The 27,682-nt window shown below is 39.1% G+C and overlaps 3 protein-coding genes across 3 annotated transcripts in view; 2 read left to right on the top strand and 1 right to left on the bottom strand.

Moving 5' to 3' along the window:
• LOC114353238 (thyrotropin-releasing hormone-degrading ectoenzyme) overlaps positions 1 to 11,585 on the top strand; it is a 57,606-nt gene extending 46,021 nt beyond the window's left edge. The window contains exons 20-27 of the mRNA XM_028305152.1: positions 3,643 to 3,740; positions 4,325 to 4,463; positions 4,981 to 5,167; positions 5,706 to 5,832; positions 8,763 to 8,920; positions 9,711 to 9,797; positions 10,824 to 10,935; positions 11,398 to 11,585. Coding sequence (XP_028160953.1) covers positions 3,643 to 3,740; positions 4,325 to 4,463; positions 4,981 to 5,167; positions 5,706 to 5,832; positions 8,763 to 8,920; positions 9,711 to 9,797; positions 10,824 to 10,935; positions 11,398 to 11,526 — 1,037 coding nt within the window. The 3' untranslated portion in view covers positions 11,527 to 11,585. The remainder of the gene's footprint in view (positions 1 to 3,642; positions 3,741 to 4,324; positions 4,464 to 4,980; positions 5,168 to 5,705; positions 5,833 to 8,762; positions 8,921 to 9,710; positions 9,798 to 10,823; positions 10,936 to 11,397) is intronic.
• Positions 11,586 to 20,170: 8,585 nt separating this feature from the next.
• Positions 20,171 to 20,950, top strand: LOC114353271 (serrate RNA effector molecule homolog). Its single transcript, XM_028305190.1, has one exon. The coding sequence runs from the start codon at positions 20,171 to 20,173 to the stop codon at positions 20,948 to 20,950; it is 780 nt and encodes a 259-aa protein (XP_028160991.1).
• A 5,492-nt stretch (positions 20,951 to 26,442) lies between these two features.
• Orp8 (Oxysterol-binding protein-related protein 8) overlaps positions 26,443 to 27,682 on the bottom strand; it is a 69,241-nt gene continuing 68,001 nt past the window's right edge. Inside the window, exon 21 of the mRNA XM_028305168.1 lies at positions 26,443 to 27,402. Within this exon, the coding sequence (XP_028160969.1) occupies positions 27,162 to 27,402 (241 nt within the window). The 3' untranslated portion in view covers positions 26,443 to 27,161. The remainder of the gene's footprint in view (positions 27,403 to 27,682) is intronic.

Genomic DNA, 27,682 nt, shown 5'->3' on the forward strand with positions numbered 1-27,682 from the left:
GTCTACTTAGTGGGAGGCCTGCCTACGCTACGTCTTCCAGCTCGTGGTTGCCACTCAAGAACTTTCCTGCCCCAGTCGCCATCAGCTCTACGAGCTACGCCCACTAATTTTAGCGATTCTGCTGGCTATGTTAGTCACATTGGTTCTCCTGGTCTTTCATCCTCTCTTAGCGTAGTAGGAATCAATCTTCTACTTTTAACTTGAGGAGGGTAAGCGGAAACATGGCGATCAACTCCTCAGATAGGTACAAAGATGTCTAGAAGCAGCATATGAAAAGATGCAAAATGGGCCCTCTCAAATCACAATGGGAAGGTTTGGGAGCTTAGCGCCTAGAATGGCGGGAGATTGTGAAGAGGCGAGTCCGCGAGTTCAAAGTGCAGCGCACACCTGAACTCGACGCGAAACGCGATGATGCAAATCTCGTCCATCTGCCGCCATTCACTATAATTAATAATTATGTTGGCGGCGTGCTCAGATAGTCAGATACTCTCAATGTGCGAGGAGTTTGCCGCGAAGATCGGCTATGTAAGCTATCTTCGGGCGCACCAGCGCCGCCAAGACAGCTAAAGTCACTATGACCGAAATCGGTCGAAAGAATCATCATTATCAGTAGGAATCAAAGGCAGGCATAGCTGCAAGACTCGGATCAATTTCAATACTTGATCTTATTTTTTTAATTGAATTGTGGATTTTTTGGATTATCCGTGTCGTTGGGTTTAAATAAACCGGCTTGTCATGTAGCAAAGGTCTGAGATTTTTCTTGTCAGTTTGCACTCATGTACTACCAAACTTAATAGGCGGAGAACACTTTGAGGGATGTACTTTGTTGCCTTCCAGAGTTTGTGGTTCCCACTTGCATTCCGAGACATATTTGCCAATCTCTGTGTGAGTGATTCTCTTAAAGTATAATCCAATAGTACACCTACAGGTTGTCTGCCAGACGAAGGCGGCGATTTTTTGTTTGACAGCAAGAGGGAGCGGCGCCTCTCGCGATCAATTATTTACTAGACCAAGCAGCAACTTGAATAATGTACTGGATCAAATGTTAATATAGTCAGTATTAAGTTATTCAATCTATTTATTAGTATACTAGCTTTCCGCCCGCGGCTTCGCCCGCGTGGAATTTTGTCTGTCACAGAAAAACTTTATCGCGCGCGTCCCTGTTTCAAAAACCGGGATAAAAACTATCCTATGTTCTTTCCCAGGACTCAAACTATCTCTATGCCAAAGGACAATGTTCGTTCTCCATACATTGTTCGCCGTTAGATCAACAGTGCCGAAAAAATACTTTCTAGGTTCTAAATGACACAAATCTTTATGTAAGAACAATTATTCCTGGCGGACCAATTCTATAAACTTATTGATAGCAATATTGTTATCATAACCTCTTACTTTCTAGTATTGTATTATATTATTTTATGCACATCGATTTGGGAGATGTTCTGTATTGTAGTTGTCGCAGCCAAATTGTATTATAATATTGGACGGGTTTTGGAAATAGCTCGGCGTTCCACTTTTATGATTTACTTACTTACATTTTGCACGTAAATAAATAACATGAATCCTATGTTTACTTTCCACTCTTGACATTTAACACGTGACTTACCAAACTAACTATCTCCATGGTTACCGTCTTAGTCTATGCATGACTAGGGATTGAACAACTTTTAATTGAATATTATTAACAATTCTCGATAATTATTATCGATTGAAAAATATTCGGTATTTGAATCGAAAGATATATTCAATTTTATCAATATCAAAATATTCAATTTTAATAATAAAATAAATATTATTTACTACCACCTATGAAATGTTCTAAAAATTGCCTGGAGCGCTCCCCCAATCCTGGGTTTTCCCTTTCCAAGCTGAGAGGACATCATTTTGGTTCTATCGATACATTATAAAGGTACTTAATATTTGAAATGTATTACCAATTATTGTTATAAGCATTTTGAGCGAATAAAACTTTCAATTCTATTAGAACTTTAGACATTTCTCTCACTTTAAGCGGCATTGGATTTTTCATCGGATTTTGAAACTGTTACAGATATATTAAAGATGATCCCATATTGTTGTCATTGTCTATATCAGTGTTATGATCACAATTCTTTTTATTTTATTCATAACCTTCGACCAGTTGGACACATTAGATAGCTTCTTGTAGTATCGTGCAATATATTTTTAACTTTTAATTAAAATCTAGTCATACTGTAGCAATATGGACGATTTATTTTATTTACAAGATCGGTATCTTATTGTCTATGATGACCGCAGTCAACATCACTATTACATGGATTCCTAACAATGAAGTACGGCATTGCCTTGTGCCGATTTTACATAGATTTTATCGACACAAATTATGGAACTTCATAGGATATGGAGCAGGCCACGCCCTAAAATGTCCGGATGTCGTCATAGTATTATGGAATACATATAAAAGACTTTTATTATTTCATTTTCTAATCCTCAAGTGTCCGTTACAATCTAATTAATATTTAAGTATTCAAAAAGTAAGAGATTAATTTTGATACTTTACTGCTGTGCCCAGGAATCTAAGGCGGTTTCTGACAATGTCCTTTCATCAAAATCGGTTGCGAGGTTTAAGCGGGAAAGCGTAACAGACAGACAGACAGACAGACAGACAGACAGAGTTACTTTCGCATTTATAATATTAGTTGGGATCAACGGCACTAAGTTCGCCTTGTGTACCACCAATTTATATGGCATTAAAGAATAAATATTATAATTAGTTCTTCTGCGTTCGAAACACGAATCCAGAAAGTACATTATAGGTGTGAAATAAATTGCAAATAGTTGGTACAATATCAGTATCGGCGCGCCGACAGGTGGTCGTCGGCGGCGGCGGCGTGAAAAAAATCGCGGCGGCGGCGGCGCGCCGGCGTGGCGCCCACCTCTAGTGTGGAGTAGAATCAGCGCAATAAAAAAATAGCGCAATATTTTGTTGCAATTTCTTACAAAACTTGCGCGCAAAAAGCAAATCTAGTAAGTATGTAAGTCATCAAACTTCTAACGCTCGTAACTCAGTTCAGACTGAGTTAAGAGGTATACATGTCATAGTAAGTTTGGTTTATTACACTATTTTGTAATCAAAAAACAAAGTTTGGTCGATGGCCGCGCGAAAAAAAAAAGACGCCACCTTCCATACAAAATCTGGCATTGCCATTTTTACCGCAATCGGGGCTCTCGCTTTAACTGCGCACCTGGCGGCCGTGACGTCACATCAACGCACTGCTACGTGTCGCATTCCAGCGAGGTGCGCAGTTCACTCGCTAGGATGTTTCTGGGACATTAAAAATTATTTAGATTTGTTTGCTCTATCACGTCATAATGTCTCTCCTGCACTCAGGCACTGACTAAGTTAGGCGCTAAAACCTGGTCCGTGGGCACGTACAATTTTGTCCAATGACCCCAAGCTACCCATCCTTATCGCGTAATTATGTTGCTGTCGCACTCGCACACTCACTGCGGGCGCCCGTCGCACTGTCGCGACAGCAATATAATTACGCGCGAGCGATAAGGATGGGTAGCTTGGGGTTATTGGACAAAATTCTACGTGCTCACGGACCAGGCTTTAGACCAATAGATGTGTTTAAAAATGACAGTTTCTATTCCTTTCAGTGGTGATACCCGATTTGGGTAAACATAAATGGGTGCGGTACAACGTCGGCGCGAGGGGCCTTTACAGAGTGGCTCCTCAAGACAGAAACGCTGGGGAAGTGAGTATCATCATCATCATCATCATCATCACCATTTCAGCCACAGGACTTCTACTGCTGAACAAAGGCCTCCCCCAAGGATTTCCGCAACGACAGGTCCTGCGCTGCCCGCATCCAGGCTCTTCCCGCGGCCTTCACCAGATCGTCAATCCACCTAGTGGGGATCTGCCCACACTACGTCTTCCGGCCCGTGGCCTCCACTCGAGAACTTTTCTGCCCCAGCGGCCATCAGCTCTGCGAGCTATGTGCTCCGCCTACTGCCGCTTGATTTTAGCAATTCTACGGGCTATGTCGGTCACTTTTGTTCTCCTGCGGAAGTGAGCCTTATTCCTATTAAAATTCTTCATAACAGGGGTGTTTTTTTCTAAAAAAAAATAATTCTCCTAGAGTATCTACGTCACATAATAATCATCATCATTTCAGCCATATGAGTCCACTGCTGAACATATTATGCGCACTGTAACGTAAACGCCTCGCCTCGCGATTGACAGTGCGCGAAATGCGATGACAGCTCGCAAAACGCGATACGATGTTGATCCCTTTCGGAGTTGATAAGTGTGCTACGTCCTTTAATCCTTTTCCAGACAGCAGAGTCGGCGGCCGCGCGTGCGGCGGCGCTGTACGAAAGTGGCGCGCCGGCAGAACGAGCGTTGTTACTGGACGATGCGTTTGTATTGAGCAGAGCCGGTCGCCTCCCAGCTAGCAGGGCCATTGCTGCTGCCAGTAAGTGTAAACTGTTAAAAAAAATTGGCGCCAAAATTTGGCGAAAATCCGGCTCGAAGGACCAACATTTTATTTGGCGCCAAATCATAAGTCTATCTAAACTATTAAAGAAAGAAAGAAAAATGTTTATTTGATGCCAAATCCAAATACATAAACGAAAATCCGGCTTGAAGGACCAATCTTCGATAGTGTTATCATCATTTCAGGCATAGGACGTCCACTGCTGAATATGGGCCTCCCCCAATGATTTCCATAATGACCGTTGGTAGCGGCCTGCACTCAACGCCTTCCTGCTACCTTTGTGAGGTCGTCGGTCTCGTCGACGAAGACGAGAACCCGTCGGGCTATGTCAGCGACTTTAGTTTGTTTACGGTTACGATAGTGTAACGTGTAGTTATTGGAACTGTAGAACTAAAATTGCTCGTTATCGATGTTCACACGCAAACCGAACGTCGCTCGTTCGGTTGTATCTAAATGTTCGCCATTCCGGTCCTCTTACCACATTTTTCTTCCGCAGCCCGTCTTAGCACAGAAAAGCACTGGGCGCCGTGGCGCGTGGTGCTTTCCCACGTGTCGTGGTGGCGCGCTTTACTACGCCTCGGCGCATCGGGGCCGCACTTGCACGAGCTATTACAACAGCTGCATCCTGAGGAGCTCCATACTCTGGACCCGGCGGCCGCGGTGCCCCTCAACGAAGACCAGCTGTGAGTCAATTTTAGCACCTAAGTACATGTGATCAAGCGCCGCAAGTGGAACTGGATCGGCTACACTCTCAGTTTCATACTCTGGACCCGGCGGCCACGGTGCCTCTCAACGAAGACCAGCTGTGAGTCAATTTTTAGCACCTAAGTAGGTACATGTAGGTGATCAAGCGCCGCAAGTGGAATCGGCCACACTCTCCGAAATGATCCCGATCACATCCCCAAGCAGGCTCTGGATTGGACCAAGGAAAACACAAGCGTAATCGCCCCAAGTAAACTCGGCGGCAACAGCTTCTAATAATTTCCCAAATACTTTACATAGTTTGACAGTTCCATCTCCTTACCAGACAATGTTTTGAGGGTAGCTGTCAAAGCCACGATGAACCGATGGTGGTGGGTGGGATGGGTGGTGCACTTTTAACCTACCTATATTGGGAGCATACGCTGACAAACTTTCAGCTTTTATAAAATGACGTAGGTCTGGCGTTCACTATCGTTTGTACAGCTTGCTAAAAATCGTCATTAAACCAATTTGTTTCAGATGGCTCAGTGGCGCCCTCCTAACCGCTGGTGTAGAGTGGGAGAACCCTCGAGTGACGAAACAGGCGGTGCAACTCTTCGACGCCTGGTATAAAGATAACCAGACCATACCTGACATATACCAAGAGGTAAGCAATCTAAATATAACTAGGTACATACTTATAACTCAAAGGTAACTGACTGACTGACATAGTGATCTATCAACGCACAGCCCAAACCACTGGACGGATCGGGCTGAAATTTGGCATGCAGATAGGTGTTATGACGTAGACATCCGCTAAGAAAGGATTTTACGAAACTCCACCCCTAAGGGGGTAAAACGGGATCCACGCGTACAAAGTCGCGGGCGGCTGCTATTAAGTCCAAGATGGGCTGCAGACTGCGACCGCAGGCGACACTGCGGCTAGAGGTTACGGTTGACCGCATTTCATATAGGCAATTTCATAGAAACCGTGGTGGCTTGCAGTTTGCGGTCTGCAGTCCATCTTGGACTTGTACCTATATTTTTTCAACTCTTATAGTACCTGCAGTTCGTCCAGATAGATAATTAACTAACCAAAGTTAGTCAAAAGCAAAAAAAAAAGTTGGTCTAAGGTGGATAAAAAGTATGCAATAGGGTATTTGACACCACCAATCAATGGACATACTTTTTAAAACTGTCAGAACGAGACTCTCCCATAGATTTTGTATGGCAAAACTAGCCTGTGGGTCTAGTCAAAACGCACTTTAAAATCGCAAACCCATCGCAAACCAGTCGCAAACAAACAAACAAATCGCAAAAGAGGTCGATAACAAAAAAGGCTTAGTCAAACGGCAAAAAATCGAATCGCAAAGCCTTACCTATCGATAATCGAAAGACTGGATTGAAATTTCCCATACAAAGGCTTAGCCAACATGCATTTAAGACTCAATCAAAATCGAATCGAATCGCAACACCCGCCATTTTCATTGCGATTACTTAAACCCCGGTGATAAGTGGGTGTAGTCAAAATGCCATCGCAAACCAATATGAAGTTTTCACTAATGTCAGTCGCCGCGTCACCAGTAATTCGATTCGATCGGAAAATGGCAGCCAAAATGCACATTGAACCACCAACGACGCGGCGATATAAAAGTTCATTCAAAATCGAATAAAAGTTAAAAAATGTCTATGACTTTGCGATTGTTTTTACTTTTTTTAGCTTTTTTTTTTAAATTAGTTTCTTCCTTCTTTCTGCTCTCTGTTTACGTCTATGCTTCGCTGTCAAACTAGCTGTCAAAACGACATCGCGATACGGATTTGTCAAAACAGCCTTAGGGTGGGTTGCACCATCTTAGTTTAACTTTGACAAACGTCTAAAATCTGTCAAACTCCATACAAAAAACACCGGTTAACGTCATAGTTACGGTCAAAGTTAGGTGGTGCAACTCACCCTATTGGTTTTCGATATAATCGAAGCTTATCACCGGGGTTTAAGTAATCGCAATGAAAATGGCGGGTGTTGCGATTCGATTCGATTTTGATTGAGTCTTAAATGCATGTTGGCTAAGCCTTTGTATGGGAAATTTCAATCCAGTCTTTCGATTATCGATAGGTAGGGCTTTGCGATTCGATTTTTTGCCGTTTGACTAAGCCTTTTTTGTTATCGACCTCTTTTGCGATTTGTTTATTTGTTTGCGACTGGTTTGCGATGGGTTTGCGATTTTAAAGTGCGTTTTGACTAGACCCACTGATCTGTCATCAGCGCCCCCAGACAGACGCGGCGAGCAAAACGACCGGCACCGGACCGTATCTTTGTCTGCGATATTAAAAGCGGCTTGCAACTTTGTAATTTCGAAAATTACTCGTCTGCTAAAAAGCCCTTTGGCGATTTGAAAATATGGCCGTGAAAATTTCTCTTTGTTTTTCCGATTTGTACGTCTCGCAAAGCATTGTGAATACTTCTCTATTACGGCTAAAAATGTTCTCTCATTTTAAATTATTGTTTATATTTCTGCGATGACTTAAAGTAAGATTAAAGGTTCGGACAAACCAACGCGTGCAGCGATGGCGATGGCGATGGCGACCACTGCGCGTGCAAAATTTGTTTCACACCGCCGCGACCGCGATGGCGATCACTGCGCGTGCAGGTTGTCACTGTCACCACAACTGTCACGCATATTGTCAATCACGCTTAATCGGCAAAATGGAAACTGTGGGTCTAGTCAAAATGCCATCGCAAACCAATATGAAGTTTTCACTAATGTCAGTCGCCGCGTCACCAGTAATTCGATTCGATCGGAAAATGGCAGCCAAAATGCACATTGAACCACCAACGACGCGGCGATATAAAAGTTCATTCAAAATCGAATAAAAGTTAAAAAATGTCTATGACTTTGCGATTGTTTTTACTTTTTTTAGCTTTTTTTTTTAAATTAGTTTCTTCCTTCTTTCTGCTCTCTGTTTACGTCTATGCTTCGCTGTCAAACTAGCTGTCAAAACGACATCGCGATACGGATTTGTCAAAACAGCCTTAGGGTGGGTTGCACCATCTTAGTTTAACTTTGACAAACGTCTAAAATCTGTCAAACTCCATACAAAAAACACCGGTTAACGTCATAGTTACGGTCAAAGTTAGGTGGTGCAACTCACCCTATTGGTTTTCGATATAATCGAAGCTTATCACCGGGGTTTAAGTAATCGCAATGAAAATGGCGGGTGTTGCGATTCGATTCGATTTTGATTGAGTCTTAAATGCATGTTGGCTAAGCCTTTGTATGGGAAATTTCAATCCAGTCTTTCGATTATCGATAGGTAGGGCTTTGCGATTCGATTTTTTGCCGTTTGACTAAGCCTTTTTTGTTATCGACCTCTTTTGCGATTTGTTTGTTTGTTTGCGACTGGTTTGCGATGAGTTTGCGATTTTAAAGTGCGTTTTGACTAGACCCACAGTTTACTCTTGTTTTTATTTTTTCTTCTTCCATTATTATGTGCCACTGTCATGTCTATGTAATTGCCTGTGTTTGTGTGATGTCCATTGTAATAAATGTATTATCTTTCTTTCTTTCAAAATCTTAAGAAACTCGTTGTTTCCACCAGGCGGCGTTCACGGCAGGCGTGCGCGCGCACGGCGCGAGCGCGTGGCGCGCGTGCTGGCGTGCCCTGCGCGCGTCGTGCGCCGCGCCGCGCCCGCTGCACAACCACCGGGCGCTGCTGGCAGCGCTGGCGAGCGCTAAAGACGACTGGCTGTTCTACAGGTATGTTGGAATTTTAAACACCGCGATGCAGGTAAGCTTGTACCAGCGCCATCTGTTGAGTGAGGCATATTACCAGTTTGTTGTCTATAACCGTTGAAGTGGTAAGACCTTGCTTCAGAGACATGCGCGCCGCCGTTTAGATAGGACGCGCCGCCGCCGCCGCCGCCGCCGACAGTTCAAAATTTCGCGCCGAGAAACAAATTGTGATGTACTAAGTTAATATTTATACCGAGTCCGCTCGTTTAAACAATTTCCACAAATCTGTCATTGTATTCGTCAACACATTCGCAGTCTCCCAAGCATTCGAAACGAATTTGCAGCTCGAGCTGAAAGATTTCGGGGTTTAGAGCCGGATGGGCGCTGGGTGGAGATACTTCATAGGAACCTTATTGACTTCAAAACTCTCACGGGTCAAAAGTGACCCGGTCCTTTGCAACGCTTGCGTGGGGCCTAAAAAGTTGTAAGCGCAAAATAATCGACAGAAGTGAAAGTGGTGCACATGCTGGATCTAGTCTGACTATATCATAGGATGTAGCCAGAGACCATCCCCAGCCTGTACTTACTTACTGCCGGAATATAACAATGCTGTTAACATTGTTGTAATAGAGACAGACTTAAATAAGATGGTGGTAGCCAGCCAGGCGGACTTAGTACAAGCCCTACCACCAACAAAACCGAACAGAAAAATCTGCCCCCACTGGGAATCGAACCCGGGACTTCTGCGTCTGAAGCAGGTGGTCTTACCACTAGACACCAGAGGCGGTTAAAAATAGTTTATTATTATTTTCAGATTCGCATTCACGGCGCTGTCAGCCGAAGCGCAGCGGAGTCGCGAGTGGCGGCTCTGGGTGACTACTCTTTGCACGGCCACTTGCAGGTTTGTCTATACAACTCGATCGAGCTAACTCGACTCTCCCTCTTAAAGGTTACCCTTTGTTTGTCAGTCATCTGCTTTGCAATGGAGGGAAGTCGAACCTTAATTTCGAACTCCTATGTTTTTCTGATTATTTCGTTGCGGGGCCAATGACAGTTTAACTTTCCCCCGGGACAAACTTGACCTTCACTGGTTGGGTTGAGCGGTCAAGCTGTAGATCCTGGCTACACAGGAGTTGCAGCGGTGGGATGAGAGGTGGGAATAGTCCAAATTTGTCCACGGACAAAATTTAGCGTGGATTAGCGGGGAGCCAGTCGTGGTTGCGCCGAATTTTGTCAGTGTGTGCGTGCGCGCCGCATACGTATTGGCGCGCTCACATACAAACCGCGCTCGGTGCGTTTCTATGAAGATAACCTACTCATTTGTATTTACTCTGTTTCAGATGTCTTTTTTGTTTTAGGTACGATAAGTCCGCTTAGTTTTGCAGTTGTTTTATTTTTTCTTTTTACTTTATTTCTATCATTGTGTAAAAGCTGCGCACGTAACATTGGCGGAACAGTGTGCCCCCAGTGGCGAAAAAACACAAGTCCATCGCCATCAACAAAAGAAGAAGAAGAAGAATCGTTGGACTTCTTGGCGGGAATCTGAAGCGTCATGTTAGCGGTTTTGTTGTATTTCCTCAAATTCGTGTTTGGGCGACTATTAATGTGTAATAATGGTAGATTATTAACCATTAAGTGTTCGTGAACGTTCATGAGTGTGGGCGAGTGAAGCAGAACAGTGCATCGTGATTCCTCAAGTTGTCCATAGGAGGTCTCAGTAAAGCACCACAACTTTACTGAGACTCAAAGGGTGATCTATCATCCTTCATTATATCATTACTTAATCTCATTTTGTAACTCGTATCACATAAATACTTGAAAATGGCACAAATCAAGTCGACCTCGACGTGCATTGCCAACATCATCAAAAAAGAAGAAGAAGAAGAATCGTTTGACTTATCACATCACTTTATATTTTCTCCGCTAGGTGGCGCGGCGCGGCGGGCACGTGGCGCGTGCTGCGAGCGGCGCCCGCGCTGCCGCCGCCGGCGCTGCTGGCCGCCGCCCGCTGTCTGCACGAGCCCCACGACTATTATAGGGTGAGTAAAGACATTCATCCTCCACAGAAAGACTAAGACTTTAGTAAGACCCTTTTTATTTATGATTTCACTGGGACTTAATTTGTGACTAAATGTTAAATGCTAAACTTTTTGCGAACCTGTCAACTTTTCGAAAACCTAACTATTCGTAAACCTAATAACTATTCGTAAACCTAACCGTCCCATAAACCTAACTATGAATACTTAGTTAGGTTTATGGGACGGTTAGGTTAGGTTAGGTTACAAACCTAACTTTTCGAAAATCTAACTCTCGAAAACCTAACCGTCCGAAAACCTAACTAAGTAATTTGCTACTAGGTATTCTGTGCTACTTTTGTATTGATGAGGCTTTTTTTACTACAAATAAATCCTAATTTTTGTTTTTATGTACCTAGGTACCTAACTACTTTGTTTGTAAGTAATATGTGTGTATCAATAAACTTTTAATTTTGTTTTTCTCAGTTCAAAGAGCTCTTCGGCGAGTACCGCGGTGCTCAAATCGCCCTCGACACGATTGCTTTAAACTCCGCATGGGTGGCCCGAGCCGACGCAGACCTGCTAAGGTACTTCAACGCTGTGCACAAGCATTGAACCAAGTAAAGGACGTAGCGTAACCAACCCGGAAAGGGATCGTAACCGTATCAACTCGAGGCAGTCTGTATTCTTTGTATGAAACTCCATACTGCAACGCACACTAGGCCCAGAAGAGACGGTGAAACGCAACTGCAACGAAATTGCAACTTTGTGATGATTCTGATGAATGAAACTGAAAGTTTCAAACTGGTCGCGTCATGTGTGGTCTCTCAACGGACGCTATGGCAGAAACTTAGATGCAACTCAAAGGTAACTAGCAGTTGCAGTTTCGTTGCAGTTGCGTTTCACCGTCTGTTCTGGGCCTTATCCGCACCGTCGTAAACGCCTCGCCTCGCAGTTGACAGCGCGCCAAAGGCGATGACAGCTCGCGAAAGACGATGACAGCTCGCGAAAGACGATGACAGCTCGCGAAAGACGATGACCATACGGTGTTGATCATTTTCCGAGTTGATATGTCTGCTATGACCTTATCTACTGAAAGTTACTTCAACACTGTATACATCTTACAAACACAAAATGTATCTTAGAAAAGCCATAAGCATTTTCAAGCCATCCTTGTCATTTGTTTATTGCTTATGCCCGACTGACTTGAGGTTTTTCTTTATGAATATAGAGTTTTCTCATTAAATTCATACATAATATTACTTAGAAATTGAGCACGCTCAAGCTAAAAAACGTGGGTTAAATTCCCCCGCCTTAGGCAGTTCGATTTTTTCAGTTATTTATTTATTTATTTAAGGACAACCAACAAAACATACACCATACATTCACAGTTTCCTTAAAAATAAATTAAGCTAGGGTGTTGCCTTAATTAAAGGTTGCCACGACATGCACAGAATGTTGGATAACAATGAAGTTGCCAAAGTGACAGGATGCAACAACTTATAATTTTCAAAATAAAAATCTCGATTCAGAAACTTTCTTAATACCTACCATATTAGCTATTTACAACCAGTCGAGCTAACTGCGCACTTCGCTGGAATGCGACACTCCCTCGCACTCACCCTGCACACCTCCCCGCGTTCGCCCCGTCCGTACCAGAGCGGCGATGTGACGTCACGGCTGGCCTGGTGCTCAGTTAACTCGACTGGGCTGTAGTTACAAAGTAGGTAAATGGTTTAACCAACCATTATTAGTTTGCGAAAATAATGAGGGTTTTCGCGATTGAAGGATCCGCCAGATGGCGATACGTGGATGCAGCGTGATTGGTTATTTTTGACATGACATTGACAGATATGTCAAAATCCACCAATCACGCAGCGGTCGGACCCATGAAGCTAAAGATAAAAATGGAGGGCAGAGTTGGAACAAAAACTTGAGTCAAATACCTACTTATATCTATCTCGCTCTCTGCGGCCCTACCTCTCTTTTTAGTGTGAACTGTAGTATTGCTATCTTCTGATTTAAATCTCCTTGTAAATTCTTCGAAATAGCCAATTCACTAACCAAATCAGAAGTTAAACAAATAAATAATTAATATTTGAAACTAAGATTACCTAGTTAAATAAAAAATCACAAAATTGTCGGCCATTTAGGCTTAATGTGTTGGCGAATCAGGGAATTACAATCCCAATTCCTGGGTAATCGGTACCATGTGGCAACATCGGCCCAATCCGGCCCATCATGGCGGTTGTTTACTATTTTGTTTATTAAGCAGTTAATTTCGTTTGAGATTGTTTACAGGAAATAATCATTGTTTTATCACAAGAATTGGTGCAAAATTTTGTAGTGCGTGGTTGCGGTAGTACGTGGTGTCCTGGAAGTGACATAAGATTCCACGCGTAAGTGTTTATTTCGTGATTTCCGACATTGGATCATTGTAAACATTTTTCACATTTTTTATAGTAATTTCTTCCTAAAACGTTTTACCAGTAATTAAACTCATCATTTTTAATGATACCTATGTCAAGAAATAAAGATTTTACATTGGTTTCATTGAATTTGAGCAATTTTATATTTTTTGTTTATTTAGAAAGAGCGAGTCTGCCACAGAGAGCGAGATAGTGATACTTAGTTTGTGCTTCAAGTAGGTATTCAGAGTGTGGCCTCCATTTTTATCTGTAGCTTCATGGTCGGACCCCACGTACGCGTCCCGCCATCTGGCGGATTTTTAATCGCGAAAACCCTCATTCTGACTGACATCATCTAAATACATTAGAAATTAAAAACAATGGCGAAAAAGGTAATGTAAGAGTTTTATTATTTTTAAAATTCATTTTAGGTTAATTACGACATAAATGTAAAAACTATACCGATCCATTATTTGTCCATTTAGAATAAATGAAATATGAAAAATGTATGTTTTATGTCTCATTAAAAGGTAGAATCTAAAATTATACATACAATTCGATAGGCATTTTGACACCACAATCATAAATGATGAAAATAATTCATAATTAAGTACCTAATGATTTCATTTTCCATTTCATTCTATGGAAAATTGATTCCGAAAATCATTGACTACGCTTCATTATCATTGTCCCCTTTCATTCATTTATTTTTAATAAATGAAAGTGGTGTCAATAAATTTCATTTAAAATAGTTAGTATAGAATAAGAACTACATTTACATAATTATAAATTAAATATGCAATTAAATTCAGTATTAAAACATTTATATCGGTTATTCGCATTCACAGTTATTTGCGCACAAATTATATTTATATTTATTATACATATTTAATAGCAGTTAAAATCCGCAGAATATGGTCCTGAATTCGTTTCCCAGGAGTGACCTAATATTTAATAAACAATTTTGTAGTAGTTGTTAAATACCTACCTATCATTCTAAATATTTAAAAGCGAAATACCACTCACTGATTAATCACGAAATCTCAGAAATTAAACACCTGCAAATTTGACATTTGGCAGGTAGGTTCTTTATAGGGTGTAGACATCCGCCAAGAACGGATTTTACGAAACTCCACCCCCAAGGTGGTAAAACGGGGTCCGCGCGTACGAAGTCGCGGGCGGCCGCTAGTCTTGGTTAAACTTGTTTTAAATCATTCCTAGTTTCTGCTGTATGTAGCTAAATTCTGCAGATTTTAACTGAAAAATTTTATTATAAAAATGGTTACCTTATCACTCATTAATGTCATCATAATATAGTATTTAATGTTTAAATTATTCTACTTAATTATTTGGCCTATAGCTTATTTTATCAATTAGAAGTTTTCAATACAGTTCCGGATTCAGAAGCTGTATTATTTGTGAGTAAAATGTACTTATAATGTATTTCTATTTTCGTGGTTCCAAAGATCCATTTAAAGACCTCAGAAAAAAAAAAGTAGTCTACACAAAAGATTAGTTTTAAATAAGTATTTACAATATCTTTGGAAAAACGAAAAGAATAGTATGGTTTCTGGACGTATCTTTTATTTTTCACTTAAAATCGTAGTCGTATTAGTCATTTGTAAAAAAAAACATAAATACTTAGGTACTCAACATTTTTTCTAAAAAAATATTAATAAAAAATACACATTTGAAATCGTCTAAAAAAAATGAAAAAAATATCGTTTAGTGAATTTTCTACTTGTGACCAAGAGAACTTAGGGTGAAATCTTTTTGTATATTTTTGTAGATCAAATAAAATCTTTTTACATGTGATTTTTGTAGGTTTTTGAATGAAATCCGACCATGATAGTCAGAAATACGGTAGGAAATTGGTTGTGTATCTCTTGTTTGAGTGTTGTAGTTATGCAAAAAAAAATGGTATGGAAAAAGTTACCAGCGAAAAACAATTAGTATAGTCCTTGTCTGCGAGCACGTAGAATTTTGTCTAATGACCCCAAGCTACCCATCCTTATCGCTCGCGCGTAATTATTATGTGGCTGTCGCGCTCGCACAGTCGCACAGTCGCGACAGCAATATAATTACGCGCGAGCGATAAGGATGGGTAGTTTGGGGTCATTGGACAAAATTATACGTGCTCACAAACCGGGCTTTAGTCTTGTAAAATCGGACCAAGTTAACTGCGCACCTCGTTGGAATACCAGAGCGGCGATGTGACGTCACGGCCGCCAAGTGCGCAGTTAACTCGACCGGCTTGTAAATTAACATTCAAAACAAAAAACTATGATTGTGTGCATGAGTTTGAAATGTTTTCAGAATTGTTTAGTACGTAATTGTAATTTCTAAATTGTTTGAAATAAAGATTTGATGGTCGGTACTTAGTATTAGATGTATTTCAATTATTAATTGTACGTGCCTGAAACTTCTGCTAATCTTCTTACATTCAGTTCATTAATATCTCTACTTCCAAAACTTTAATAAACAGGTTGACCCACTCTTGGATGATCAGACAAATAGGATCTATTCTTCAGCTCAGTCTGATGAGCCGCTACTACCTTTTGCCACCAATGCAATGTTTAAACATTCTAGAACTTTGTTTTTCTGTAGTCTGGTCTGCGAGCATGTAGAATTTTGTCCAATGACCCCAAGCTACCCATCCCCTTACCGATCGCGCGGAATTATGTTGCTGTCGCTCGCACACTCACTGCGGGCGCCCGTCGCACAGTCGCGACAGCAATATAATTATGCGCGAGCGATAAGGATGGGTAGCTTGGGGTCATTGGACAAAATTCTACGTGCTCACAGACCGGGTTGTAGATCTTTGTTTTTCTGTATAGTTGTTGCAATTCACGAAGGCGAGTGAGCTTTACATGTGTGGTGGCTCGCTACTGTTCATTTCCAAAAGTATTGATAGACATTACACTATCGTTATGTGCATATACACGTACACACACAAGTAAAGCTCACTCGCCTTCGTGAGTTGCAAGAGCTACTTACTTTAAAATTAAGATTTTTCAATAACATAGCCAGTGAAATATTTTGGTTGAAAATCTGAAAATGTTGCTTATTTTATCTATACAGGGTGTTATTTTGTAAATGTTTTATATTGTAAGTAGATTAAAAAGTGTCTATCTTACATTAAATCTTAAAAAAAAAAACAAAGTCGGGATTTTTAGAAAACTTAACTCGAAAACCGATTTCCATGATATTTGATTTGTTGTAACATTTATGTCTAATAAGATTGGGAAATTGACGAAACTAGAAAGTAGAAGAAAAAACATTTTCCCATTATAAAATGTTCTTATTTTTTGTTAAAAACCTATATCTACCCGTGCGAAGCCGGGGCGTGACGCTAGTATAACTAAAAAAGTTATTTACAAGATAACATCCTGTATGTTTATTTCGCAAAGTGAATATACAAACCTTCATTTATTTATTTTGTATAAGTACATAATACTTAGATTTCATTTGTACATAGTTATTATGTGAGACTTAGCAGAACTGTGTATCTCTAAGTGTAAAAGATTTTGTATCTGCTTTTGTAATAAACTTTCCGAATGTATTCACGTATTTTATTAACATTTTCCTACTTCTTTTTATACCTACTTAGATAAATTGTTAATTTTTGGTCCAAACATTTACAATGAAGGGGTGGGCCTGGCGGATTCGTGATCTAAGGAACGCGGGTCTCACAGTGCACGTGGATGCAAAGGGTGACACACGAACCAATCACAGAGCTCTATTCAACGCTGTGCGTCCGATTTGCTGCTTCACTTAAGCAAGCATTGTTTGTGAATACGGGCGTGATTATCAGTGGGCGCCTTTTTAATCAGGCACTAGACCTGTAGATTTACCAGTAAAGCATGTCTAGGATCAAAAAACTGACAGTACTTAGTCGTAGAGAGCAAATTCTTCGTATCTACAGGCTGACCCAAGTAAGTTAGGTATTCCAGTCTATTATCATCATCATCACTTCAGCCACAGGACGTCCACTGCTGAACATAGGCCTCCCCCAATGAAGCCACGATTTAACCGAACGGTGAAGGGGTCGGACTGGCCGACTCGTGATCCGGTAACGCGGGTTCGGTCCTCGCCGCCGCTCGACTATTGTGGTGAGCCCACTCGTGACACAAGCATTTTAACTTAGTACGAGGGGCTAACAGGACTATTAGTAATTTAATAACAAATCTAAATATAATAACTCAAAGGTCTACTGACTGACTGACTGACATAGTGATCTATCAACGCACATCCCCAACTACTGGACGGATCGGGCTGAAATTTGGCATGCAGGTAGATGTTATGACGTATGCATCCGCTAAGAAAGGATTTTACGAAACTCCACCCCTAAGGGGGTAAAACTGGATCCACGCGTGCGAAGTCGCAGGCGGCCGCTAGTTACTAAGTAATAATAATATTTAAAAAAAAAATCTTCCAGTCTATTAAAATTAAGTTATTTACTGTTTTCAGCGTCCCATACAAGCTATGAACAGGGTAATGAAATGGCTTTATTAAATAGTATGTTTAATCATGTTTTCAATTAATAGTACATGGAGTGGACAAGCCCCATTACAATGGGTTTTCAAGCGTGAATAAGTACTTAATACTACACTAGTTTGTGCTGTGGTTTTGCTTTTTCTTCAATTTGGATAACCAAAACAAACCCAATCAAAAATATTTATTCAATTTTGACCAGCATTTTGGCACTTATGAACTATAGGAATAGTTCAGTAGGATATGGCACGCAGCACGCACCACAATATTTACCTTAGGGCACGCGGGCCGCGCCGCCACAAATCTCAAAATTCACTATAAATTAAAATGGAAATATTTTGAATTCTAGGCCTATTGTCTTTGCCCTCATCAGTTAATGGCACTGTACAAAACTCATTTTATTTTTGCAAGTAGGCTCTTAAAACGCACTTTTACAGAAGTAGGTAGAGTAAGGTCCGTCATACGCCAGTGGCGCCACTTGTTCGATACCCCTCATTGTGTTATTTAGGCACGTTGATACATAAAAAGTTGGTAAAAAAATTAAGGTTCGCCAGTTCGCCACCCCTGTAGTAGAAATAGTCTAAATTATAATTTTGAGCAGTAAATTAATACGTATGCATTTTGGAAATATTTGCAAAAACTGGCAAGTCGTGGCACTGAACGTGTTAAAACGATAAACGTTATTTTGCTGAGCTTTTTGCCCGATTTTTTTATTTTCAGGGACAACTTAGTACGGGACCCTCGGTATACGAGTCCGACTCGCACTTTCCCGGTTTTTAGAACACACGTCCAAAAAAATACCTCTTTTACCTCAATATACAAAGGCAAACATACTTACATATTTTATAGATTTATGTAGATGATAATAATTCTGCACGAGGCAAACAAAATGTCATAAAACTTTATTAACTAAACTTGGTTGAATAAAAATGATCATGCTTACATATTGTGATTTAAATAACAAATAATAATAAATCAATAATGGTAGAAATTAAGTTTAAAAGTATTTTTTTAACTTGTCTTATTTTTCTCGGTAAGTATTATAAATAGGGACCTATACAGGGTGGAAACGATAAGTGATCTCATTCGATTATTTCTAAACTATACAAGATATCAAAAAACTAGTTACTGATCCTGAAAGTGCTTCATGAGCTCTATCAAACGGTACCAATAATAGGTTAAAGAATAAATTGGATCTATCCGAAAATTCAATGTTTCCGGCTTCCATACATTTGGTACAGCCCCATAATATTAAAAACTGCAAAAGATATCGTGAAACTGGTTACTGATCCTAAAAGTGCTTCACGAGCTCTATCCTATGGTATCGATATTAAGTTACAGAATAAACTGGATCTATCTAAAAATTCAATGTTTTTATCTTCCATACATTAAGTAATATCACAGATACCTAATGGTACTTATCTCTTGATAATATTATAGCAAACTTTATAGCAAGTAATGCCTAAAACTAATTTTCCATAAATAATTTTAAATAAGAATGCAATTTACGATTTTACTTATTTAAAGTTTAAAAAAAATACACTTCTAATATTGCGTGGTTGGCATACATTTAATATGGAAGCTGGAAACATTGAATTTTCGGATAGATCCCGTTTATTCTGTAACCTGTTATTGGTACCGTTTGAAAGAGCTCGTGAAGCACTTTCAGGACCAGTAACCAGATTTTCGATATCTTGTATAGTTTAGAAATAATCGAGTGAGATCACTTATCGTTTCCACCCTGTAGAAATATTTTTTCTGGCTTCAAACGAATATCTAGTTTGCAGTATCACAAAAAAAAATCCTTTAAAATTTGTAATTTGAATTTCAAACACACATGGTGTTCACAGTACAGTCCAGTTTTGGGGGATCCAGCACTAAGTACGTGTTCCCTCAAAACTGGACTTAATATTTTTATGCGATTTTCTTTTACAAAATAATAAGATATTATGTGCATTCCTTCCAAACCTATCTTGCCAGCGTGGTGACTGCAGGCCAAATCCTCCATTTGCCTCTGGTAAATTAGAGGGTAGTGCTCCTGCAATTGGAGACTAAGTAAGTGACCTTTTTTTTCAGCCACACTGCCGCTATTGGAAGCAAAATTATTTTGGTTTTACTACAATCCCATCAGCAGACACATTATAAACGTCGTTCCTCCGATTGCTCAACCATTCACCAAACCTCAGAGGTCTGACCCTAGACAGACAATTTTGGACCTCTTAAAAATTATAGACAAAAGCCAACAAAAATCTGAACATGAAACGATTGAAAACCAGTGCGCGCGCCTCTTTGGTAGTATATACGGGACGAAGGAGCAAAGGATATTGTGTTTAAAAAAACTTAAAGCGAAAAAAGAAATGAAGAAACTGAGTCAGAAAAAACCACAGCTATTGATCGATTTGAAAGACCCATTCATGGATTTTACAAGAGCTGTAGGTTTGAACCAAAAGTCTGAGAGGAGTGATTTAAAAGATAGATTTTCAACCGATTATATTGATATTGGAGATTTGAGAATGAAAAAGAAAAATCGTAATTTGAAAGCCAAACGAAGAAATACAAACATAATATACAGAGCTTCAGATTCCTCCGACACCGACTCTGATGAATCGATCGAGATACAGAAGCAAAGTTATTATAAAAAACCTAAAAGGTTTCAAGTGATAGAAAACATTTTATCTAAAGAAAAAGAGAGTGATGACGATAGTGATGATTCTTCAGTTGAATACAAAAAACCTTATAAAAAGCCAAACGCAAAAACATATAAAAAGCCTTACGTAATGCCACATAAAAATCAGTATAAAGAACCGAAAAGACCTAATGTAGAGCCGCACAAAAATCCGGAAGATAGTGATGACTCATCCGATGACGAATATGAAAAACCGTACAAAACACCGAGGAAAAAACCGATAAATACAAATCCGTACAAAAAACCGGCAAATAAAAAACCGGTAAAGAAAGAATATTACCTCCAAGGCACCAGGTTAGTGAGTCCCAGCTCTGAAGAAGATGCTAGAAGAAGAATACAGCACTTCTTACCCAAAAGGTTCCATTGGGAACCAGAAGACATCCAAAACTTGGGGTACTATTGGTTCAACGGACCTCAAGGTCGATACCCATATTTTGCTATTCGACCGTAATTTTTTAAATAAATATTTTCATAAATATCCTTTCGTTCGTCGTTTTTAGCCTAATCGCCCACAGCTGGACAAAGGCCTCCAAAGGATTTCCCATCAAATCTGATGTTCTGTTACAAGTAAAATGCTCTTAGTTTATGCTCACCTTATCAAACTTATTTAAATTTATTTCTTACAAGGCTAAGGTTAAGGAGTTGATGCACTGTGCCGATATTAGTGAGTTAATTATAGAAGTTAAATAAAACAAAACATTAATCTGGAAAAAAATATAATTCACTGGATAAAACAACAAAATATCAACAATCTAAGAATTATCTAAATGCTTGAAATATTTAATTACATAATCAATACAAATATATCATTATGGCAAGTTCACGCTATGTAGTCACTTACAAAAGTTATTTAGTGAACTTCCTTTAGATTTTATATAGGAGGCGATGACAGATACTTTAATTTATTATACAGTAATCAAAGTATAATTATCTACAGTAAATGGGAATAATACTTATAATAGAATGGCCACACCTTCAAAGTCCCCGGAATTCATGCATAAAGATTTCACAAAAATACCTTCGAGATTCCGAAATGGAAGCATTATTTTTTATGTTGGCAACATTGGGGACGCGTCACATTTCCCGCCAAATTTAATGTCACCGCTTTGTTTTTTTTTTTCAAGCCGCACACAGGAATCAATTCCATCGTAACCACGAAAAAGGTTTCAATACGTCATGTAAAAATCTACTCACACTAATCAAAACACACGAAATTAGGACGTACTAAGTTAACCTATGGAATGAGTGGAGTACTCAGAATTACAGTATAATTCGTTTTTTACATTTTAAATGGGTTATTTAACATTTTTTACAATCGATAGACAATTTTTTCATGAATTCTTGAATACTTACAAACATTTTCTCAACTTTTTTGTACAGGCAAGCTAGATTATATTCTTAAGCACTCTATGTATATAAAAATCTACACATTATACTGTAATTCCGGCCCCGATTCTTACAAGTCAATCAACCGTTACAAAATATTTAACATCAAAATTATTATACCAAGCTCAGTTTAGGCTAAACTACATAAATAGAAAGAAAGAAACATGTTTCTTTCTTCTAAATGGAGTAGTTGACACCAGCAACCGAAAAGTCAATTGCATTTGTCTTAAAAAATCTTATTTTAAGTCAAAGGTTAATTTTGGCTCAAAACAAAGAAGGGTATAATTTCCCACCATTGTAAAGACCGGTCCGTGAGCACGTAGAATTTTGTCCAATGACCCCTAGCTACCCATCCTTATCGCTCGCGCGTAATTATATTGCTGTCGCGTCTGTGCGACTGGCACGCGCAGTGAGTGTGCGAGCGCGATAGCAACATAATTACACGCGAGCGATAAGGATGGGTAGCTAGGGGTCATTGGACAAAATTCTACGTGCTCACGGACCAGACTATAGCAATGTCGTTTACGACAATTTGACAGGGCAATGTTAGATAGCGTTATTAACACCTATTTCTACTATTGGTTGCAAGTTTGCTCAATTTCAATAATTTTTGTTGATGTAAATTGTGCCGAATCTATGGTAAAAAATAGCTGTCCAACACTGAACCGTCCCAGCTATGACATTGATAGTAGTGCGCTACTATCATATTGGATAGTTCCGATTTTTGCCACATTAGACACATGGGTCACATTATAATTATGACATTTTACAGGAAGGCGCTACTATCAATACTGGTTATAGTTCTGATTTTTGCCACTTGACGTTTAAGATTCGTTTGACTATAAAATCAATATATGAAGGAATCGCTTTTTGGCAGCTTATAAAAACATAACCCTTCTTCTGGCGCAGTCGGGTAAAAAGCACGATTTATGGTGTCAGCTACTCATTAATGGACATACACTCCAAATTTAATTACAATAACGACTTTACGAAAACAAAAAAAAATACTTTTTAAATTAAAAAAAACAGATGTTCTAATATTAGTACTTTTAATTCCAATGTTACATTAAAAAGTTTATTCCATTTTTATTCATCGATTTAAAACCTCGAAAATGAACGTCTGCAAGCGAGACAGAAAGCATTCGTCAGTGCTACTACGCAAAACAACGTATACAGATACAAATCTTTGCTTGTGTTGATGCCTCAACTCTCGTTGAGCAACCACTAATCTGCATACGGAGCATGGACATAAGGCTGATTTACACGTATTAAGTAGATAACAAAATTTTTACTTAATTTTTCTGTCAAGTTGGTGGGCGGGGCTTGTCACTTGATACGTTTTGACAAGCAGTTTCATAGTAAACAAGAGCTTGACGTTTGGAATTAAGTTAAAATTGAGTTACGATGCATTTTGATCGCTTAAAATTAAGTTGAATTTTTGTTAAATACTGAACTACTTAATACGTTTAAATCAGCTTTTGGACACAAGTACAACCCGGTCGAGTCTGCGCACCTGGCAGCTGTGACGTCACATCGACAGTCTGTTACAGACGGGGCGAACGCGGGGAGCTGTGCGGATAGTCACATTCCAGCGAGGTGCGCAGTGAGCTCGATCAGATAGTACGATCTTTCATAGACAATAAATAAAATTAGCCGTGTGGTGACGGCAGAGTAGAATACATTTGTCACCAACCCCTACGCTTCCCGCGGGTGTCGTAAGAGGCGACTTAGGGACTACACATCAAACAGAGAATGGGCAGCAGCGCTCTCTGAAAAACATCAATCTTTTAAACTGCGATCTCCAACCCGCCTGCCAAGCGTGGAGATTATGGCAAAACCCTCCACTATAGTGGAGGAGGCTCATAGTCCAGCAGTGGACTGTAAAGGGCTGATGATGATGAAATAAATACTGTAAAGTCGTCATTGGCCTAACTAAACCATAAACACTAGGAAAGCTCTGGCAAGTGAACGGTACGTAATATTTGTCGATATAATTTAAAAAATATACTATAGGGTGGGCCAAAAATGTTTGCAAGTAGCAACGCTTGATTTCTCGAAAACGGTTCGAGGGAATATGTGCATAATTTCATGAATTTTTTGTCACTATGGAGTCATTTTTATTTAAACCGAAATCAAAAGGGAAAGTGCTTATTGCTAAGAATTAAGGTTAGGTACCTAATATCACTATTCACATCACCAACTAAAATAAGAAAAATAGTTCAATTTTCATTTGCAATCGTTTTCTAATTACTATCAAAATTGTTTAAAAACTATATCGACAAATAAAGCAGTAATTTGGGACTTAAATGTATGGTAGTAAGACTCATTTTGAATCTAGAAAACAGTTTGTTCTTTATTTAGAACTAGAAAATATTTTGTTCTTTATTTAGAACTTATACTAATACGAGTATTATAAATGCCAAAGTAACTATATCTGTGTCATTTTGCCACATTTTCACGCATTTATAAAAAGCTAAACCAATTATGATGAAATTTAGCATCATTTGATTATAAAAGAAAATTTTAACTCAAAATATTCCATACATTAGTCCCACAACAAAAATAAAAACAAGAAAATATGTCTTCATTATTTTATAACATATTTTAAACTAATTTTGGTCAATGTACCCACAGTACCGAAACAAAAAAAAGTGTTTTGTATTTTTAATTTTATCACCGTCAGTACATGTCGTCAACTTGACAGCTGTCAACCAATTTTGCTTTTTTATCACTTCAATCATGCTTGGGATCTCTAATTTGGCCAACATGGAATTGTTTAATAAGGCTGTCAATTTTTGTTTTTCGAGCGATAAAATGAAAAATACAAGAACAAATGGCAATTACTTTAAATTACAAATTAACGTACACAGTAAAATGTACATTGCAAATATTATAATATTTAATAGTTAATAAGCTATTTTATTCTCAATTTGATGATCAAAATATTGTTAATTTAAATATTAAGACGCATCCTTTCAATTTAAATCCTTTTAAAGTTAACTCGTGCTATCTTTGTCTAACGTGTGAGGTGTGAAAGGGACGAAGTTATTTAATTTAGATTTAAATGTAAAGAATGTGAGGAAAAGTAACACAAAGTAATAAATAAATAACTTGGAAGTTTAATATAGATTTATTTATTTATTATCATACTAGGTGAGCCCATATAATATTTTTCGATTCATTTATAATTGCAGCTTATTAAATTAATGTAAATAAGCAATTTTAAATATATTACATTCATAAGAACTTTGTCAATAGTTAAGTGTTTCAGTGCTCCCTTTGGAGGGTTGCAAATTTTTATTTTTTAAGTGTGTAAGTATATCTATGTATTAATATTGCACTGGTATATGTGAGGTGCAGTCAGCTTCAAATTTAAAATGGTTCATGACACCCAAAGTAGCCAAAAACACGTCTTTGTTACAATAGACGTGTTGACACCACCAATCAATTGATGAACTTTTTAAAACTGTCAAAACAAAATTCTCCCATAGATTTTGTATGACACTACAAGCAAGTGACGTCAGTATTTTGTCAACTCAATTAAACTACTTTTTTCAATTACAATGCGACCAAAAATCGTAATTTACAGGTAATTTAAAATTAATTAAATTATTAAGGCCAGAATGGAGCGTTTTTTTTTGGGAATGGTGTCAAATTGTCTATTTGAATAAGGTTGTGTTGTCAACTTTATTGCCACTTTGGGTGTCACGAACTATTTGAAGCTGACTGTACGCAAAATTATTTCAATTTTGTGAACAACTCTTTCACGAGAAAGAGCACAGTTAAAGGTGTATTGTGGATATACCTTTCTTGAAATAATTTTGCTGGAAGTCGTGTTTAACACTTTAGAAAAACTTATTGAAGTATAAAGGTTGACTTTTTAGTTAATTTTCTAGTGCAGTGTTTTTCAACCTGTGGGTCGCAACTGGGGGGTCGCGAAGCCTCTACAGGGGGGTCGCGAGAGGTCGTAAAAACTAACTCAGTAAAAAAATCTTATAACGACAGATTTATTCGAAATCTAATTATGCTAAAATCTTGTATAGGTTGAAGTATTCGGTCCCTACAACATCTTTGTAACATTATAATATGCATGAAAAAAAAAGCGAACGGTCGGGGGGTCGCCGAAAAAGGTTGAAAAATACTGTTCTAGTGTCTAAAACCATCTTCAAACAGTAAAAAAATAATGTACCATCTCTTTTATAGATACAATTAACAGCTTCAAAACTGTACATTTTGTTCATGAACATGTTTGTAGTATAAGTCTAGTGGTTAACTCAGCCAGTGCTTGAGGTATGGGAGCGGACGGGATTGGTAATTTTGACATAATAATGACGTGACAGAACATACACAAATCCGAAGTCTCGCTGACATTTAATTTTGACGTAATAAAAATCTGACCGTGCCACTCTCATACCTCAGACACTAAGGCCCAGAACAGACGGTGAAACGCAACTGCAACGAGACTGCAACTTTCTGATGATTCTTATGAATGAAACTGAAACTGAAAGTTTCAAACTGGTCGCGTCATGTGTGGTCTCTCAACGGACGCTATGGCAGAAACTTAGATGCAACTCAAAAGTAACTAGCAGTTGCAGTTTCGTTGCAGTTGCGTTTCACCGTCTGTTCTGGGCCTAACTGGGTTATGCGCTAGAATAACCGCTAGAATAACGAATAGACCTGAGATATTATTAGTCTAAAAAGTCACACTTTTCACTTCAAATTGCCATAAAAATTCATTGATCGTGAATGGAAAAATGTATGTGGACGTATACATTTAAAACGGTTTCGTATTTGGCTGTAATAGCTCTTTTTAGTCGTATAAGATTTTACCTTTAAAACATAACCCTCTTTTAAGCGCAGTCGGGTAATAAAATCCATTTCACACTGTATTCGAGTCAACAAAGTGTCATATTAACTATTGTGACACGTCAAAATGTGTCTTTATTTTTGTGTGAAGGCAACATAAAAATAAGCACGCGTCATTTGACTGCAGACTTACTGTGTCAAGATGTGTACAGACAAGTTTGTGATAAAGTTTTTGGAAAGTATTATTCTTTGTAAATAATGGGAAATCACTTTACATGATTTTTTTTTTATTAGCAATACAAATAATCGCCTCTCACAAATATATTTTCAAAAACATATTTGCAAACATCTTGACACACATGCGAATTCGACTCGAGTGACCAAAGAGAACAAAACATCCAAAGACAAAACCGTTCCAAATCCAAAGACAGTGAAATTTAACAGTAAAAATAGAACCAGCTCACCGGAACTCAGTCTTTGTGATAGAACAGCCAGTTTAACAGCGCTTGAAGTACTATAGCTAGTACAAATCCCCCGAATAGGTCCCACGAGTGGGTCGTAGTGGGTATCCTGCCCACGTTTTGTGGGCGGAAGGCGGTCGCTCTGTGTCCTTCGTTGAGGGACTCTACGGTTTTTTGCAAGCGCTCTATCGCGTGCGTGTGATCTCGTAGGGCTGTGTCGATGGAGTATAGAGTTTGTTTGAGGGTACGCCTGTGGACAAAAAGGTTGATAAGTGAGGTTTTTGGATGTATTTTTACGAAGGCTGGCTTGCACCATCTTACTTTGACTTTAACAAACGTCAAAAATCTGTCAAACTCCGCCGGACGCCCGCAGTGAGTGTGCGAGCGTGATAGCAACATAATTACGCGCGAGCGATAAGGATGGGTAGCTTGGGGTCATTGGACAAAATTCTACGTGCTCACGGACCAGACTATAGTGTATCTTTTCTGGCTTAGATTCCTCACCACTGGGATAGATTTGCAGGAGATTT

Source organism: Ostrinia furnacalis, unplaced genomic scaffold, assembly GCF_004193835.3.
Source record: "Ostrinia furnacalis isolate ACB-3 unplaced genomic scaffold, ASM419383v2 OfSCF1638, whole genome shotgun sequence".
Taxonomy (NCBI): domain Eukaryota; kingdom Metazoa; phylum Arthropoda; class Insecta; order Lepidoptera; family Crambidae; genus Ostrinia; species Ostrinia furnacalis.

Coding starts and splice junctions, on each gene's coding strand:
- LOC114353271 (XM_028305190.1), top strand. CDS start 20,171: ATGAAGAAACTGAGTCAGAAAAAACCACAGCTATTGATCGATTTGAAA.